General features: G+C 41.5%; 3 protein-coding genes across 11 annotated transcripts in view; 2 read left to right on the plus strand and 1 right to left on the minus strand.

The window, feature by feature from the left end:
- LOC124221011 (small ribosomal subunit protein mS27) lies at positions 1-1,661 on the plus strand. Its single transcript, XM_046630584.2, has 2 exons — positions 1-1,196; positions 1,269-1,661. Exons 1-2 carry the CDS (start codon positions 132-134, stop codon positions 1,548-1,550), a joined length of 1,347 nt encoding a protein of 448 aa, XP_046486540.1. The 5' UTR covers positions 1-131; the 3' UTR covers positions 1,551-1,661.
- pns (DENN domain containing pinstripe) overlaps positions 1,637-19,120 on the plus strand; it is a 27,920-nt gene continuing 10,436 nt past the window's right edge. For 6 of the 7 annotated variants that reach the window (XM_069136863.1, XM_069136862.1, XM_069136861.1 and 3 more), the window contains exons 1-2: positions 4,357-5,886; positions 18,526-18,635. In XM_069136863.1, coding sequence (XP_068992964.1) covers positions 5,769-5,886; positions 18,526-18,635 — 228 coding nt within the window. In that variant the 5' untranslated portion in view covers positions 4,357-5,768. Of the gene's footprint in view, positions 1,776-4,356; positions 5,887-18,525; positions 18,636-19,120 lie in introns of those variants that run through there. The other variant, XM_046630573.2, reaches the window with a different exon arrangement.
- On the minus strand, positions 1,800-4,992 carry LOC124221010 (coiled-coil domain-containing protein 22 homolog). 3 transcript variants are annotated; one of them, XM_046630581.2, is made up of 7 exons: positions 4,738-4,992; positions 4,359-4,530; positions 3,983-4,283; positions 3,675-3,922; positions 3,170-3,607; positions 2,640-3,083; positions 1,800-2,551 (listed from the first exon to the last, which is right to left on the minus strand). In XM_046630581.2, the coding sequence occupies exons 1-7, from the start codon at positions 4,785-4,787 to the stop codon at positions 2,432-2,434; spliced, it is 1,773 nt and encodes a 590-aa protein (XP_046486537.1). In that variant the 5' UTR covers positions 4,788-4,992; the 3' UTR covers positions 1,800-2,431. The 3 variants fall into 3 exon arrangements, with proteins under 3 accessions (XP_046486537.1, XP_046486539.1, XP_046486538.1); XM_046630583.2 differs by having other exon boundaries at positions 3,170-3,589; positions 4,738-4,990; XM_046630582.2 differs by having other exon boundaries at positions 2,640-3,080; positions 4,738-4,989.

The raw sequence follows: 19,120 nt of genomic DNA on the forward strand, positions 1-19,120 counted from the left end.
TTTTTATTCGGCAAACAACAGTTTCTCACGAAGCAGCCGGCCGTTTTTCTAACCCTGATTCTAACCTCAAAACTCGTGATCATGGAGCAGTAAATAAATATTTCAAAAAAGAGGATTCAAGAATTGATAAGATGTGGAAGACGGTGAGGATTTGCGAAAGACTAGCGGTACAATTGAAGAACGTTTCGAATTGCAAACGAACGTTCCTCTCCGATGCTTACCGTTGCGACGAGGCGTGGAACAAGCGGCTCGCATCCCCGTTGCTGGAAAAGGTAGATTTAGAGAAATTTTACATATTGCTTAGCCAGAAGTATTCCAGAGAGACTAAGGCGAACGCGGTCGACATAGATATATTTGCAAACGCGATAAGCGGAGATGGTGAGGAGATCGACGAGCTGATAGATCTCCTCTACAAACTGAGAAGGACGTCGGAAACATCGCTAATGTTAGACTCGACTCATTACGCCGTCGTTAGGAGCTTCATTAAAGCGAACCGCATCGACGGGCTTCTTAACGTACTACACGACAGAGTAAACTACGGAGTCTTCCCAGACCACTGTGCTCTCAACATTCTTATCGATTCGCTCGTGAAAAGTAAAGATTACACATCCGCTGCACGCGCCGCGGTGTTACTGATGCTCCAAGAAGACTTTGAGAATGAAATATCAAACGCACTCGTCGTCTATGCCTGCCACATGTACCTCAAGAATCCAGGAGATACTTGGAAAGAGCCGGAGCCTGTCGTAGACACGAGCAAGGAAGTGGTCAAGGTACGAGTCAGGTTTCTTAGGAATCCATACTTCGACGATCACTTTGACCTCCAAAAGCCAGCTCATCTAGTGGGAAAAACCTTATCAATGTATGGCAAACACATGGGTGATTCGATTGGGAGAACTTATCAGCTAATTGGCCTTACACTTTACGGGAAATATGATGCAGCTACTAGTTTGGTCAGAGAATGGACGCAGAATGACACAAAGCAAGTTCTGTATCGTGACGGATTAGAATTGGTTAAAAATGAACTGGCCAAAATTGCGGAGAGCGAAATCACTGATCAAATCAAAGCTCTTAATGAGGAATTGAAAATGTTGGAAGCTGCTGACTTGGTGAATGAAAGTCTTGAAGCTGCTATGGAGAAAAGAGTCAAAGATGCTGTTAGCCAATTTGAGGAGAAGGACATTGCTTCCCAACTTGAGGTGGGTTTCCTTCGATAGTTTCATATTCGTAACAACTAAAAAGTATGAGATACGTGATTATGTATTTTTCAGAACTTTCCTAAGTGGGAAAACCAGAGGCAGTCTGTGATTGACCAACAGCTAGCCGAACTGGATAGAAAACAGAGACTAGAAAATGTTGCCAAGATAAAGAAGGACCTTGAAGAAAGAGAACGAGTGTTGACATTCTTTGAGAACGAGGAAAAGATCGACCTGATAATTGAGAGTAGGGAAAATGAAGAAGAAAACAAACCAACTGAGATCAAGCAACAGAATGCTAAGGACGAGGATTACATACCCCCAGAAGTTCATAGCAGAGCTCGACAAACTCGCTGATTAACTGTAGACATTTCATACACAGCTATTATTTGCAACTTTTCACCACTTCTCTAATCTAACAGTTAGTTCTGTAATACAACGATAGTAATAAATTTCACAGATGAAATATCTGACGAAACTTCATTCTATTGAAAAGTCTGAAGAATCTGAACTTCACTGAACGGAAGATGCTCTCAGAACCGGAATTTACTAGTCCCGACATCGAGTTGGAAGAGGATTTCGGTAAATAAATTAAAAAACAAACGGTTACATATTCCTCGAACAATTTGGTACTTTTTGTTTTTAATGGTTACATTTGTCAACAATTACACTTTGCGTTCAACCTCATAAAATAATAGCCTAAGTCAGTCACAACAGGGTCGATGAAATCCATTGCAAAAAACTGCCACGTTCGGTTGCTTATAGTTATAGTATATTTGTAGTCATTGGCTCTACTGTAAAGTAGATATATACTATCAAGCTTTTACATATTTGTACATATTTATTCATAAGCTTGATATTATGGTATTTATGTACTGTTATGTATAATTATTTATATGTTATTATGCATAATGATTGAAAATTTTATCAATTTGAAGCTCTGCATAGGAAAATTAAGAAAATAAACTACGCCGTGTTAAAAGTTTGATATTTTCAAATTTTGAGCTTTGCAATTAATATGGTTTGCGCAATGATGCTCTTCTGATTTTCATCAATTTTTTTCTATTCGATGGCCGTACTCGGAAACGATTATTATTACGTACTTTAGCGGCAGTTATAAGCATTGATTGGGCCCGTACAAGCGCACTATCTTTCTTTTTTTTATCAACGATTAACAATTACAACTTAGACCTTCGAAGGCAGTTTTATTTAAACCTACAGTCCATGTATCGGAGCTATCACGAATTTTTACTCTGAAGCTGCGCCATCAGTGTTGCAGTTTCTTGTTTCATTTGCTTCAAATCCGCAGTAATTCTTTCAAGATTTGCTCCGACGTTTTTAGCAGATTCGGAATCGATCTGCAATACACGAAAAGAAAAAATTAGAACGTCAAAAATTTATACAAAATCAAGTTGTTTACAGAGAAATGTCTGCACATCTTTTTACCTGTTCTTCTAAATCTCTTATTTCTCGCACTGTAGCCCCAATTTCCTCTACTAACGTTACAAGTTCTGCGCAGTCCGAATGTAGAGTAGCCAAAAGCTTGTAAGCTTTTCTCGAAGCCTCGTTACTCTTTGCATCCTTAAAAATCAATTCATCAGCGACAGTGAACGACCTTTCCAATCGTCCAGTGAGGGTGTTTATATCCTTCTGTATCTCTCGAGTGTCGGCCAACACTTTGTCTATTTCGCATCTCTGTTTTCTTACGTTGTTGATTATTTCTAATATACGCTGAGTGTAGGCAGACCTATTCGATTCTTTTGGTAATTTTGGTATCTCTGCAAGTAGCTGAGTGCATTGTTGATCTTTGTTACAGGATTCTTCAATGAGCTCCTTTTCTTTTTCTCTCAATAATTTTATTTCATCCAATTTTTTGCGACTCGTGCTCTGCTTCAAATTCGTAAAACATCTCTTGATTATATGATCTCATCAATGTAAATTCATGCGCATTGAGAAAAATATGTATTACTACTCACGGCTTTTGTCGAATACTTGGCTCTCTCGTCCCTGTATTTCTCGACCAACGGGCGTCTATGTCGTTCCCACTGAGTAGCTAGATTAATTAATTTGTTGGCGCTAGCTTCAACCAGTGCCTCTAATTTTTTAATATTTTCTTCACCATTTGGAAGTAAATCGTAAGTTCTAGCTTTGATTTTTCTCCTTTCCTCGGAATCCTTGACTTCTTTTTCTGCATTCCTCAAAGTCACATCCACTTGGGACAATTTGGACGATAATTGTTTCACGTTTACTTGAAGTTCATCTAAATTACTTCTCAAACTCTCACACTCTGATTTGACTTGGTCTATTTTCAATTCTCGTCTTTCTTCTCGACTCAAAGACGTTACTGTCTCTGTATGTGCCTGGGTAACTGGAATCTTTTCTTCACTTTGAGTATTCTGTGAAACAAAATGATACTTTAATCGGTATAAAGCAAAATTATAATTGATAATATAAAAAAACCACATAATTAACTTTATTTACTTGTGAAAATTGCAGTCTCTGGTTCAAAGTAAACCTGCTCTGAACATCATTTTTGCTGTACACCTTATCTTCCATCGTTTCGTTGCTCAATTTGTGCATATCGAGCCATTGCAGCCTTTCGATAATATTAGTAGCAGACTCATGAATTAACTTAGCATTATGTGATACAAGAGAAGGCACAAGATATTGATCATCCGGTACTTGATCAGTAATTGGTTTCTGATAGTGAACGCGATAGTCTTGAAAATCTGTAATAAGAATCGTAACTTGTTATAACAATTGCATCTCATCTGGAAAACAAACGTTACCATCTCCATGGCCTTGTGTTGATATATCCAAGTCCACACTCCGATATCGCCTATCTGTGCATCCCTTGTTCCTAACGCCCCGTTTGTGACAATAGTGTGGTAGCCATGGGAGAGAAAGATCACTGGAAACTGCCCCAGATATTTGACGTTCGAGCAAAGCAATTCTGCTCGTAGGTTCATTCAAAGACTTGTCGCTTTCCTTGGGTAGTTTTTCAATAAGGAACATGAGTAATCGTCGAAGATCGACCTCCGAGCTGTAGAGGAACGTCTGATAGCCAATATCGCCTCGATATCCGAGTTCCTAGAATGGAAATTTGCAAACGTTGCGAGATATCAGTTATTTTTTGACACACGATTCCTTCCTTGATGATATTACCGAACATGCTTGAGCCAGTGTCGCTCCCAATCTAAATCTAGCTGCCATGTTTGCAGGTACAATCGTGGAAATGCCAAGCCCAGGGCGAATGACGTCAAGGCACCTGACGGTGGCCTCCACGACAAGCTCAGTATTGAATCGGCCCAAGTTGGTCACATCTTCTTCGATGTTGCTGAAAATTTGTCGAATCAAATAAATTGATAATTGAAATTCACTGCGTTACTTTGCCAAATATTGCCGGAATTACAAAATATCAACAACGACCATCGCAAGGGCAGGTTAACAACAAAACCGGTTCCACCCACTTTTCTGGACCAAATAACGCGGGATGAAGGAGCAAGGAAGGCTTACAGGATCAATTTGCGATCGGTGAACTCACCAGCCGATTTGTCGCAGGGAATGGATAATAATATTGTCAACCTCCTCCATGGCACATGAGTGCACGAACCGCCGTGAAAATAGGGTGAAGATTCAGAGATGGCCTCGTATTCTTCACCTTCCGATTCTAACCTCTGTCGACGATAGAACTGTCATATATAACTGTCAGGAGGTCGCGAGACGAGCCAGACAGATGGCGCGGCTTGTCAATCAAGTCCACAGATTTCTAACTATACATAAAAATCTGTGATCGAGTCGTGCTCAGAATAGAGAGCATAGACGTAATAACAGAGACAGTGGATGACAAGATGCTGGGGTTGGCACAAGTGGAAGGGAATCGTGCGGATAGAAAGAGAGAGAAAATCAAGCACGGGGTATATACAGCCTTGAGCTTTTGGCTAACTTGTTATAGGTCCGTATCGAAATGCGAGCTCCATTCTATACGAATTATTTGACAATGACTGGCGATGCAGCCGATAGGAGGGATTGGAAGTCATTGTCACGTAATACGTATTTTGTTACTGATCAAAACCAAATTAGCCGAAAGCACAAGGTATTAATAAACAGTACTGCATGTAGCTCTCTATCTATCCTTGTTTGTACACGCATTTATGGATGCGCACAACACACTGCGCAAAGTCGGCAAACCGACTGTACACATCACTTGCCCACTCTATCCGTTATTATGTCTATGGCGGAGTGGAGATTAGTGGTTGCAATCGAGACGCGAACACCAATCGACGTATCGTCGAGTGATTTGTTCAGTAGCCAACTTCGGGGCGTCGGGGAAAGATCAATTATTCTCAACAGAGAGAGGCACGTCTCGTTCGTGTCAACATCAGCTGTCGTTTCGCTCTCGTGTGAAATGACAGTTGTGCCGAGGATGTGTCCACCAATTCGGTTGAATAATAATCACGTGCGTGAGTGAGAGAGCGGCATCAATCCTGTAAATCGGATATTACATCCAAAACGAGGAGGAAGATCGCGAACGAATAAGTAAAACGTGTGTGATACCTATAAAGCTGCGGAAAAATGAACGGGAGTCTGGATATGATTCGGGGTCCGGAACAGCACCCGTCCCGATTTGCGGATTACTTTGTCATCTGTGGATTGGACCAGGACTCGGGCCTGGAGCCGGACAGATTTTTCGGTGAGTATCGCTCAAAATCAGGCCGTCAGGCCGTTGTCCCATACATAGCTGTACAATGTGCCTCGAGAGGTATTTACATTGGGGCCAAGTATTTGTGAATGTATAATCTACTCGTGCTCTACCATAATACGAGGATGCCGGATGGCCTCTGAACCGTGACGAACGGTGTTTCAAACTCGTACCTACTTCACAAACAATACAATACAAATACAATGACTCGCATTGTTGCACCGCGCGTAGCGTGAATTATTTCAAAGTTTAAAACTCGGGTTGATCAAACTCCGTCGTGTCAACGTGTCTCCGCGTATTGCATAATCGCGAAACCACATCAAATTGCGTAATACATTCATAACGTGTTACAGTTTTGCTAAACGTAACAATATACGATGCATAAACGTAATACAGAGAGGAGGATAAATTCACGCGGATTTCTCTCCAACTCTGCAACCTCCTTTCTCGATTTAAATGCCGTTATCTCTCGTTGTCAGCCTCCGCTTAAACTCTTACGTTTTACTACCGAATTTGACGAGATACCGAAAGGTAGTAGACACAGAGAAGCGGGATATTTTTATAAAGTTTTGGCCTTGGTGGACAGGCGACAGCATAAATTACGCTCAAGTGCACGGTATTCCGCAAAATAAAAGAATAACGCACAAAACAGATATTTATACCACACGAGAGCAGAGATTGTTCGCGTTTATGGTCGTCACGCTTTCGGACAGAAGTGTTGACAAGCTTGAAAGTAAACTAGCTAAACGGTGACGGCAATGAAAAATTATCGCGAAAATACGTTTCCGCAAATCCTGCGCGTTTACGAGCGCGCGAAACAAAAAGGCGCGAAAGCCGTTGTCATAAATCGCGCGCGAGTAACGATCGGTAGTAACAAATTGCGGACGAAATCAGGGAGCGAAGGGACGCATTGGCGATAAAAAGTTGTTTCTTGCGCCGCCTCGAAAATTCACGGATATACCCGTACGCTGATTTGTCGTGATGCATGTGTAAGCTCATTTGCTGAACCGTTACGCTCCAAAAACCTCAGAGGATAGAGAAAGATTCGTGCCTAATCACGAATGAACTTTGCAAGGAGGTCGGTTTTAAACACGAGAGACAAAGACAATATGTTGACCAACATTTATCACGCTCCGTTACATTTTCCTTGCTCCTTTTTCGATATCCCTTTCTCTCTCTTTCTCCTTTTAGCTTTTTGCATTTTCACATACAACGTTACGTATTCGTGTAACATACTCACGTGCAACAAAAGAGACGGCTTGCAGCTTGGAGCGTGCTGAGCTAAGGATAAAAAGAATGTAATTACGCATCTCGCCGCGTGTCCGCTAATTAGTATCAATTACTCGTACGTGTGACTGACTGAAGTTTACTAGCTATGTACTACAAAGGTTGCTCGAACTCGTGAGTGGAATTTCTCCTCGCCCGTCGAATTCATATTCTTCCCATTTTTTCGACAAAACTGTCAACATTTTTATCTGAAAATTATTCTCGATGTACTTGTAATATATTCTATCTGCTGGGTCAAGAAATGTGCGAAAAAAATACGGAAAAGTTGCCGCGCACAAGCATATCAGAAATTGTTTCTTCTTCCCACGGTTTTTTCCATCTTTTTTTCGGTTTTCCGAAACTACGCGTATAATATATTCGAGCATCGTGAACCACACCGTAGATGACGGACTCTAAAAGTATCCCCTTTCATGCGGGTGCAGCAGGCCGGAATTTGACCTGGGATGCTGTGTGTGCAGTCTTCGAAAAATAAGAAGGGGAAAAAAAAATCCCAAGTCTCCTCTCACCGAAAATATACTTTTACACTCGTATATATACACTTGGTGTAATAAGGATGAAATTCGGCCTACGTATTTCCGTTCCCTCCTCCACCAGCACCTTCGCTTTGAGGGACGCAGCTGTACCATTAATTTTCCCTCTTTCGCCTTAGACAGTATATATGTATCTATGCATAGGGCATTCAACGCCAACTCAGTAAACGGTGGACCATAACTTTTTAATTTCATCAAGGTTTTCTCCGTGTAAGTACGACCCCTGAAGATATGTAAAAAATTCTCCTTTCCTTTTTAATCATTCGTCTTTTCCTTATGCATTTTGAAATCCATCTTAAAAAACAAGAATAAAAACATTCCATTTTCGAAACACATTTTCGAACATATTTGACACATTTCCACGCAAGATTCGGAGTGGAAGGACGGTTTTTCCTATTTCTTAGATTGTTCTTTCTATTTTCATACTCGTACAATATCTATTATACAACTTTGAAAAAAATCGCAAGTGTATTTAAAGACTAGAGAAAGATTGAAAAAAAAAATCAGTAATCAAATCGGAGATGCGGTATGTATTATAATAGATTTTGAAGAGGTATGAATATAAAAAAAAAAACTGTACCAAAAAAAATATATAAAAAAAACGTCCCTCCAATCTGACAATCCTGTGTGGAAATGTTTTAAGCCAATGTAAAATGGAATGTCTATTTTCTTGGTTCAGAAAAATTAATTTGTGTGTTTTTGACATTGGTTTCAAACCTTAAAGGATAAAACGAGAGATAGAAATTTTTTTTTTTGCATTTTTTCGAAATGTTTTCACGGGTTGTACTAACGAAGAAAAAATCCATGAAGAAATTAAAAAATTTCACGGTCAACCGTTCACCGAGTTGACGTGGAATGCCCCATATGTACGTATACATAGATCCATTTTTGAAGCTTACCCTGAGAATTCAAAACCGTAAACTCGATCCTGCGGTACTCTGATCTTTGGTTCTGCGACGCGGGCAACTCGAGGAAGAAAGAATTCTTGTCAAATCGTCTCGACAAAAGCGGGACGATCGGTTTTTTGGAATTTTCTCTTGAAAGATTCTATCGCCTAGACGCAGCTGAAGCACAGCACAGCGTGATATCTTTATCGATAAAGTACGATGGGCAAGAGGACTACAATAGGCAAACATAGACCAGCCTAGGTCAACGGTATTTATGCCCACGCTCCGTATACTCGTTGAACAAATACGGATGGGCCGGAGAACCATCCCAGGCTGATTCGGGTACGCCTGAAATATTTCCAAAAATGGAGTCGACGCAAAGGTCGCCGAATAAAGTTCCCTTGCCCAGATTTCGCCCGGAACCTGCACTCTGTGCGTATATATACTCGAAATTTCTTTCATTCAGACGTTTCTTTAGATCCTGCCGACTCTCCGAGCGGGTAGTATATTAAATCGGTTATTAGCCCGGCGAACCGCGCGCTCGTTTATTGTTGGTCCCTCATCTAATTACGTAAGACCTTTCGGGTGTGCTTAGTCGTCGCGGCCACTGCTCGAATGGATAGAAGTTTTACGGCTGTGCAAGGTAATTATTAATACCCCCGCGAGGGTTATTGTACGGACTCTTAATTATAAACGACGTGTTTTATATACGAATCTTGACTTGAATAGTAATTTATAAGCGTGCCACGCATTCGGTTCGTCGCAAATTTTTCATCACAACGGTGTTAACAACATCGCTTTGAATTTTTATGCAAGATTGGCCTGTATCGCGGTTTTTGGTTTGACGTACAACGGTACGAATATATGTATATATATATATTTGTTTCCTCGACCACATCGCCTACGCATATATATATATATACCATATATATAATTATTATCGCGTTGATATACAGTCGCAAAAATTACTTCGTCTGAGAAAAATACCGGCCGAAATACAAAAATCAATGAGTATATTAATTGTAGGTTAAATGATATAAATTATTGCACGTTTAAAACTTTTATCCTAACCACGTGATGATTCTTATTTCAAAAGTTACGCTGGTAGGTTTGAATAAGTGTTATCAATTCTAAGCAAATACTACAAACCGAATAACATTGATCCTCTTCAACGCAGCACCCTATAAATCGATGTGTCTGCATGTATTTTAAACACTTTTTATCAAATACAAATTGCATTAATATATCATCGGCAAAAGTCCGGTTCACGCCGAAATTATGTCGAGTCCGATTCTTATGATTCTTTTTTGATGTGTTGATGTTAACAAACATTCCTGGAATTATAAATAATGACTTAGACTCGATGCAGAGATATCAAAAATTGCGAGACGATAAATTTCCATGATCTATCCGAAATGTCCCACGTTTCATACAATAATACAAACCCACGAGCGTCGGCGTCTTTACGCACAAAGTTGAGTTTTACGACGTCACTTATCCAACATTTTATCTAAACTCCGCCGCTTACCAAACCATTTGTTTTCTCAAGGCGAGCAGTCTGATGTGAAATGGAAAAAGAGTCTGGAAATATTCAACGCTCGGAAAGCGAAAAATAGTAATAGTATTACTAGTAATCGAAGCTACGCTGACATTAATTAATAATATGAAAAAAAGGATGTCACTTCGAAGAAAGAGACGTAATTCTAATTTCATGTATGTAAACCGCGTCGTTCCGCGTATTATTTTTTATTGTCCCTCAAGGCTTCTTTGGTTATGTGTAAACTAGAGTTTAAATTAAAGAGTATTCGTCTTTGACCTAAAATATCTCCTTCGATCCTGTTCTGCAAACCTTATCGTTATTCTCGATTTTCCAAATATTATTTAAAGCAATATCTGTGCGCCCGTTGCAGCGGTTCGAGAAGTCGGTGGGGTTCGATTCATTTTTTCTAAAAGTCGCGATTAAATTTGACACCCTCCGGGAGAAGACGGTTTCATAAATTCATACATCCTTATACACGCGTGGACACATAGACGCGTATATAACATCAAGCAGCGTCCTTTCACTGCCTTTTCCTTATCAAACGACGTGACGCGGCGCCGGGCGATTCGAGGGAAAGGCTCTTGAGGGTTGAAGGGCATCCTGGGTAATCTTTCAAGGGCTTCAAACCCCTTCTCTCTCTCCCTCTCTCTTTCCGTGTCTCCGTACCTTTCCTACTCCTTCAATCCCACACCGTGGCAAAAAGCGAAGGTGACTGGAACTGCGCCGTTATTACAGACGCGTTTAATAATAACCACCCCTAAAGAATTCCGCACCCAAATCCGGTGCTTCTCGCATGACAAATTATTAACCAGACAGATCCGTGAATATCGATTTTCGCGTCATCGCTTCAGGGGATGATAATTTTAATTTTTGAAAAAATAAAAAAACCATCTTTTCGTCCGTTTCCCTACTTTTTAATCGATCCCGTGCATTTTTAGCTACGACTCGGACGAGTTACAGGCGTTGAATGCGAACCACATGATGCACCGCTCATACTCGTAGGAGTAGAAACAACCAACAAGGAAACCAGCTATTCCATTCCGATCTAACCGCGCGGGTCTGAAACGTTTACCGCGTTATTTCAAGGTTGACGTTAATATGCGCAGATCCGACCGTCAGAGGGAAGAAAACCTCACCGACTACGATCAGTGAGGTGCATTGTCCTCCTCTGCTCGGTACTGCGCAGATTCAGTCTGTTTATACGCCTCGTTTTACACATGCATGTGCAATGGAACTCGAGATAAACGCATCGGCCAATTTATATTCCCCTTTGTCCGTCGGCGCGGAATTTCATCTTACGCAAATTTTCCTCCGCCCCTCAGCCATTCGCATAGGAAAAAGATCAATTAGTTCCCACCGGAATTCTTTAACCAGCTTCAATATTTTCCGTCTAATTTTAATCGGACCTCTCCGAATATTTCGCAAGGTTGTAACAAGCGAACGGGTGCCTATGATGACATCATGTTCCCGGGCTCCGCAGTCTGTAGGGGTTGTTGCCGGCTGAGGGATGTCGAGTGGGTCTGATTCATATTGTCGTCGTTAAGGTTCGACTCCCTCGTTGTCGGAGCGAGGCGCATTGGAGGGAAGGAGAAAGCACGCCAGATCGATACTTTCTTACACCACAGTTAGTGTGTACGCGGAGTCTAACCGATTCCCTAACCCTGTGTTGTTCTTCTTGTTTGCTATTTATTGTTGGCCTCGCTCATTTTCTAAGTCTAAGGAAGGTTCCAAGCGGAGGTCTGACGCCGTCATTCTTACGCCCACGCATCGAATTAAACATTTCTTTATACCCGCCGAACGCCGTATAATTTCGAATTTCCCGGGAAACGGATTTCATTGCTTATTGTGAATGTTGCTCTTGTGTAATTTCACGAATGGCTACCGAAGGATTTTCAATCAGGCTCTTATGGCTATGAATTATAGAATATTCTCAATTACATTAAAATTTATTAAGTATTTCATTCCACTCGTTCAAACTTTAGGATATTTTATTGGAGTGTGGTGAAATAACAGTATACTGTAAAAGTTTCCGCACGATTGAACGCAAATTGTCAACTTTATAGTGTTTTGTACGGTATGTGCATACCTTCGTAAGATTTGAACAAATTACAAAGAGATTTCCTAATGTTTCTTAGATATAAATTGGAACGACTTTGCGGGCTCGTTTTATTCTGGTAAAATGAGGAGAGGGTGGAGGGAATTATTCAAATTGAAAAATTATCTATATTCACTCGAGTAATCATCTTGAATTCATTATAAAGTTCATTGAATAAATATGCACTGTACATACGACGATATTTATGCGGCGTGTTGCTGCGTTGTATAATGTACTAAGTCAGACTTTGCAGCAGAGCCAGGGTTTGAAATCACATGCCTTAAATTCTCTCTCTCTCTCTCCTCTCTCGTCCTCACTTCGCGCACGCATGTTTTTATATAAGGCGCGGGGTAAATAATAATCAGTTAGTCGAAAACTCCGCCATGCCCGCCTTCCTTCGTATGGCTATCTATTATACGTACCTATATACGTACGTATATACCTACGTACCATTACCTGCAATATATAAAGCTTCGAATCGTTGAGAAATCGATTTGCAATTCAATTCAGAGCCGGACGGGGACAGATTAAGAAGCTGATAGCTTCGAGCAATTGATTGACCGGAAATAGAATTTTCCCGCCTCCCGGGAATTTTGTAATTGTTGGAAAAAAAATTGAAGATACGAATGAATTTTTCCTACATCCACGTATGTTTAATCGACAGATCCTTAGACGAAGGTGAAAATTGACTAGTTGAAAAATAGTTCCACGAATCCTATATCCGACAGTTATAATCTCCGCAGACAACAATGATAATCTTTTTATCGTGCATAAATAAATTATGTAACGCGGTATTGTCACAAAAATCGAAAAACGTGTCATTGTATCATCATCACGTGTATTATTTTTTTTTTCAGAGAAACGTCCGTAGAAGAAGAAACCGACGTGATTCCCGTGTTTCCGTGTAGCCTTCGGGTTTTTGGGCATTGCCCACCATTTCCTCTTCCTTTCCTCCCTCTTTTATATCCTTATCTCCTTGGCAATCGTTCCGACAACTCATCCCCTTTCAGCCCTAGATCGTATGGGTGAGCAGAGACGGCGGTTGTAGACCACCGCAGCTATTCCCAAAGCCATTCTCCTCTTTCTTTAATCTAATGCGCTGCTGGTATCCACAGACGCAGCTATCGGCTTGATTAAATGCGATACATCGGGGCGTCGTAATGCTCTAGACGAAATGTGTCGGAAAGGCGCTACATTCGAAAAGTATTCTCATCATTTCCGTGTCGGGGATACAGGGAGGAAAAATACCGAAAGATATGCACGAATTTTGAATTGCAGAGAGATGAAGAGGGTCGACATTATCAATGTAGATGGTGGACGGAGGTGCGGTTACACGATCGAATTGTTACGGATCGTTCGATAAGAAGCCTAGCTTCGCGAGTTCAAAGACTCTCGAGCGTGTCAAATAGGGTTTGCTTCTTTTTATTGGAAGCTCGACAACGCGTGCAGCGCAGAACGTGGCGTTCCGCCAACTGCAAAGAAATTTTTTTCCAGAATTACCGTTCTCCGCACGAGCAGTGAAACTTGGAAAAAAAAAACATGAATACAAAAAACAAGAAGGAAAGAGCCGAAAAAAAGCACACGGAGCAAAGTAAGAAGTTTCATACCGCCTGTCGCGTACAAGCCTGCCAGGAGTGTAAAATATGCGTCCAAGTCAGCTACTACGTGTGCTTTGAAATCTCATGTACATTTTTCTGGTTCTTGTAATTTTACTTTTTATCTCGTTGCGTTTGTGGTAACGTTGAAAATTTGCCGTCAATTTACTCTGATTATACACCGACTTGTGGCTTTCGTCGAGCAGCAGTGATAGTAGCTCCATACTGATAAATTAAATCAACCGTTTCAAGGCACCAATCGTTTCTTTAAAACAAACTATTAATCGCGTACGCAACACGTGACACGATACAACGAACAACCACGGCTCTTTTCTAATATATGTAATCAGCTTGTGCGCGGTAGACGATAACCTTGGGCGAGGGGTCAAAGGTCACGTTGTAAATCTCCTCTTTCTCTTTTTCTTTTTCTCGTTCTCCCTGTTGAACAAAAGCGAAAGACTTACTACCTGCAAGGTTTTATTATTATACTTTACCGCGAGACCTATGGTGAACGTAGGGGAGAAACCCAATCACACAAAGTATATACCCCGAAATCGTACGGTTTATCTTGTATATCCGAGTATTTTTCCCCCGCGTACTGCAGACAAAATAAGCAGAATTTCGACTACCGATTTTCGAGCCGCGCCCTGGGAATTGGACCGGTTTTCTGTCCTTTGAGATTAGACATTCGTATCGCTAATGATCGAGCCATGACATCATTCAACTTCCTTCTTCGGCGATGACAGAATTGCACGCAGGACGAGACGTCTAACGTCTGGCTCGTTGCCGAACCTCGACTCGCGGGATCTGACTTCGTTTTGCGGTGCGGACGACGAACGAATGGAGAACACAAGAGGGGACCACGTGAGGTCTTTGACCCTCGGGGAAAAAAGCCGAAAGAGGAAACGTCGCGGCTCCTGCAGCAGTAAGAAATTAACAACCTGCCCCTGATCTATTGTTGGATGCTGCAGGGTTGGCTCGGTTTTATGGTTTCAGCACGACACGCATGGTGGGGGGTGGCGATTGGACGGTGCCTGTATGCGTGAACTTTAAGTGACGGTACGTGTATCGCGCAGTGTGCTTCTTTCAATTGAACGTTGAAAACATTCTAATTATCGAGGCTGCAAGGCCAATTATCAGCACGTCGTGGTAATCGCTAGGAAGGTCGGGGTCTTCGAGCAAACTACAATACTGTAAAAGTACAAATATCCTCCCCGAGACTGCGAAGATACTCGGAGATTCAAAAATTCACCCCTGCATGCAGCGAGCTCGGTCCGTTGATAAACATGAGGGGTGGATAGAAGGGAGGAAAAAGAGCCGTTTTTTACAACCAGCACTTCCTCTCTTGAAATTTTCAACCATGAGTCAGATTTAGACCCCTCTGTCCTAGGTGCTCTCGGTTGGAACGAGAAATACTGCCGTGTATATAAGGTGCGAAGGGTGCGCGCCCAACGCTGCTAGCGAAATTGTTGTAATCAAGCATGGGGGAGTGATTTAAAAATGTGCTTTTTGCAGTCTCGCGGTGTTGACTCTGCGCAGGTATTCATGGTGTTTACTAAATTTAACATTCTACCTTACATGTGTAGTAGAATTAGCTGCGGCGTTAATTCTGTGTACCGTCATTCCTCGTACCGCATTCGTATAAACTTTCAATTTTTTATTCGCTCAACGCTACGTGAAAGACGTAACTTTGCAAGAACAATGGCGAACGGGAGAAAAGCGCTCCGCGGACTTCTTCTCCGTCTTTTTCTCCGGTCAATTAACCGAGTTGACTAGCCGCGACAGCCGAAGGAATGAATCCCGTCCCTGCATCGCTGAAACATACGTTCCCACTTCCTCGCCTATTTATTTGATTAAACGAGCAGTCGGCTCGCGTGTTCTAGTCTGTCTCGTCTGCCTGGGCGGGTAACGTTTAGCTTCGAACAATTTATCTTACGGTTAATTGCCAAGTTGTTTACAGTCCGTACGCGGACGAAAAAGAGATAGTCAAAATTTAATGCGTTCAATAAGTGATTTTATCGTGAGAAAAACATAGACAATGGTATTTATGTAACGCGAGTATGTTTTACGCGTGTTTTCCGTACACGAGTCACGAAGTGCCCGTTTAGTGAGTCTGCGAATACGCATGCGCGCAGGAGTTGAAAGTGATCTTCTCTGCACTGCGCGCATGCGCAGTCGCGAACAGATATGACGTTACGCGACCCTGACCTCAATATCGCGCGTCGTGAAAAAACGCACAACGTGCTCTTGTTATAAAAAGAATCGTGTGCAACAAGGAGTCAACGATGTTTTCGCCTCGCGTGTATTTTAAATATTCGTCTTTGGCTCACCTACGACTCAAATTGCAAATTTACGTTTGCCTCCTTGTTACACAAAATACAATTTTTCTGTCTCTCTCTGAAATAAGCCGATTCCGAAAGTCCTTTTTGCGTACAGTACCTACACAGATATATACCTTATACGCAAGTATCATGAAATGTACGTGTAGCCTGTAGAGTAATAAGCGCGTAATCCTCTGGTTCTTGTATTAGTACTGTTAGTTGTTCATTCGACCCACTTTCGAGAGGATGTAACTACGGTATTCCGGTACACTTAGAGACATAAAGAGACCGTTTCCCCAAGATTTTCCCGCCCTCTATTCGTTCGAGCACCATAAGATTTCATTGTCTCGTATTAATTCACGAGAATGGGGCCGACGTGAGTGACGCGTGAACGGATAACGCAGTATTTTCAACGGATTTCGGATTAATTACACCGAGTTGAAAGCCGGGCGGTTCGAAGTCGTCATTTTAAATTTGAATATCGAAACGTATCCCCTGACTTTCGACGCGCGATGGGACCGATCCCAGCTGCAAGACGAGGGGTTGGAAATATGTGATATTCTTACGTCCTCTGCCCCCTGCTACGGCGGAAAGTTGTTTATTTCTTCTTTTTGATTATTTTTCTTCGCGTTTTGTTCGTTCTCTAAAACTCCGCCATCTCTGGGCCCCGCGAGGCGCGTATATCCGACTCTTTCAACCCTCGTCTCGTAACATGGCAAACGAAAACTGAGTTTCTCTTTTTCAGGCAGGCGACACGATTTCACCCAGCGTAATATCGAGCCGCGGCTTACATGTATGTACATACATTATTTTGCGACGCTGAAACATCGATCTGCGCAGGATGAAATCGTAAGGCGATAATTCGGCACTCTACGTTACCTAATGTTGAATTTAGAACTGTCGTAAATTGACTTGAAAAAATGTCCGCAAACTTTCCTAAGTACCAATCCTCACGCCGTGCGTCGGTACAATTTTGATCATACGATCGTCATGGAAGATGCATCACTGCTCTCAACTTTTACGGCGACCTGTAATAAGCGAAGAGGAACTGCTCCATAAACACCCACTTACAAACCCGTCGAATATTTAATAACTCACACGAGCGCGATATCTATACTATGTGCATAAATAACGCCCCTCGGTGCCGAGTAATATAAACAAATTCATTCGATCCCAGTTGTTGTACAGAGCTGCCAGATGCTGCTTGCTTCTGCAAGATTGATCGCGATCCGGCTCAATCGCGTGACGATCAAAGTCTTTGAAAGATATTTGCAAAAATTTGGCATCTGAATTTGAATGTAGTGAGAGCCGTTTTGATGCTGCGCATTTTTTTTTTAACCTTCCGTTTGTATTCCATACAATACTTTTCGTTTATAGTAGAGAATATTCGGAATCTTATTCGTGCGAAATTTAGAAGCTGATAGCTTTGCGCATAGTTGAGGTTGTGCAAAAGTTTTCCAGCAGCAGATGGAAATAAAATATTTCTCACCCTGAATTATGCTGCCCCGCGAGGGTTGTCGTCACATCGTCTGTTTTATTGAAATCTCTAACCTTCCCCAGCGAGATACTGCAAAATAGTTTAGAATTTCACAGCGTGTCGTAAATCTTCGGAGCCGGGTTCAAAGTTAATTAAAAACGTCTTTGCAATCTACCGTAGCTTGAGAAGCCTACTCAGTTTGCACTGAAAAATTTTCCTCCTGCAGCACGACGACGGTGAAATATGCATTATGCGAACTTAGCCAGTGTAACCAGCATGCGCTTATACATATATGTATACACGTTGGTAATTTTACAGCTCGTTTTTTCGACGCAGTCATTCTGGCACCTAGTATTGTAAACATAACTTTCCCTCGAAATTGTACGGTGACTGTAGCGAGGCGATCTTTTAAAAACGAAAGCCCATAAAAGAAAACCTGTCCATATGATAGAGATATATCCGTGCTGAAGACCCGCCATAAAACGTCCCCGTTCGCACCGTTCAAAGCTATAAAAATACAAGTTTTACTGCAAAAATGCCTGTAAAATTATACGCATTAGGAACAAAAAAAAAAAACAAAGCGAAATTACCCCTAAAAATATACTATATATCTTTCTTAAACTCTGCAGATCATAATCAAGTATCTCGTATATTCCGCTTCGGTTCGTTTTATAGAATAACACACAGAAAATTCGTATGAAAAAAAGAAACGGTTATCGTATAATAAAAATAATGTTTTATATCTCCTATTTTCTGGATGTTTCTTTCGAACGAATCGAGTTTGAATCCTTGCGTGTTTCTCTCTCTCTCTTTCTCTCTCTCTCTCTCTCTCTTGTTATCTCTTTCCCATTTCAATTTGACAATTAATATTACATCTTCCCTCTCTTTCCAATTCCAGGCGACTCGCTGCAATCCACACCCCTCGACAGAGCTTACAAAGGGACAGTTCTGGGTCACTACCCGGACTCCGTGCCCTGGAACCACTTTGACAAGCACGCTGTCTGCATGGTAAGCTCATCTTTAGATATATACACGTGCATATACGTATGTATAATAAGGAAGTGTGTAGTTCCTTTCGATTTTTGCCGGTCTTTTTACTGCGCAGCCTATTTTAGCTTTCTCAACCCCTTTTCTCTCCCCTTTTACTCTGCACCACGGCTCAACTTGTATAACGTACGTACGCTTACGTGCCAAGCAAATGTGTTTTTTTTTTTTTTCCCTTTTTGCCCCTCCCGTATACATGCATCGCGTTGGGATATACGTGTATACTATTCTACTCGGGCACCAGCCATCGTTTTTTTTTCGCAGTGCAAAAAATGAAAAAAAAACGTACTTTACTGCGGTCTCCAGGAATATTTATTTGTAATTTTTTTTCCTCACTGTGTTACGTTGATTGAACAGATTTGCTGAATTTTGCGCAGCTTTGTGCAGCTCGATATCTTTATTATTACGCAGTCTCCACGTCTCGATATTGTGATACGTCTATACACTGT

This window comes from Neodiprion pinetum, chromosome 6 (assembly GCF_021155775.2).
Source record: "Neodiprion pinetum isolate iyNeoPine1 chromosome 6, iyNeoPine1.2, whole genome shotgun sequence".
Taxonomy (NCBI): domain Eukaryota; kingdom Metazoa; phylum Arthropoda; class Insecta; order Hymenoptera; family Diprionidae; genus Neodiprion; species Neodiprion pinetum.

What these genes read in the sequence shown, in the direction of transcription:
- LOC124221011 (XM_046630584.2), top strand. Translation starts at nt 132, where the DNA reads ATGTGGAAGACGGTGAGGATTTGCGAAAGACTAGCGGTACAATTGAAG. An exon ending in ACATTGCTTCCCAACTTGAG is followed by an intron (nt 1,197 to 1,268) that starts GTGGGTTTCCTT and finishes TGTATTTTTCAG; the next exon opens with AACTTTCCTAAGTGGGAAAA.
- LOC124221010 (XM_046630581.2), bottom strand. Translation starts at nt 4,787, where the DNA reads ATGGAGGAGGTTGACAATATTATTATCCATTCCCTGCGACAAATCGGC. An exon ending in CACTGGCTCAAGCATGTTCG is followed by an intron (nt 4,284 to 4,358) that starts GTAATATCATCA and finishes TTTCCATTCTAG; the next exon opens with GAACTCGGATATCGAGGCGA. An exon ending in CCAAGTATTCGACAAAAGCC is followed by an intron (nt 3,084 to 3,169) that starts GTGAGTAGTAAT and finishes ACGAATTTGAAG; the next exon opens with CAGAGCACGAGTCGCAAAAA.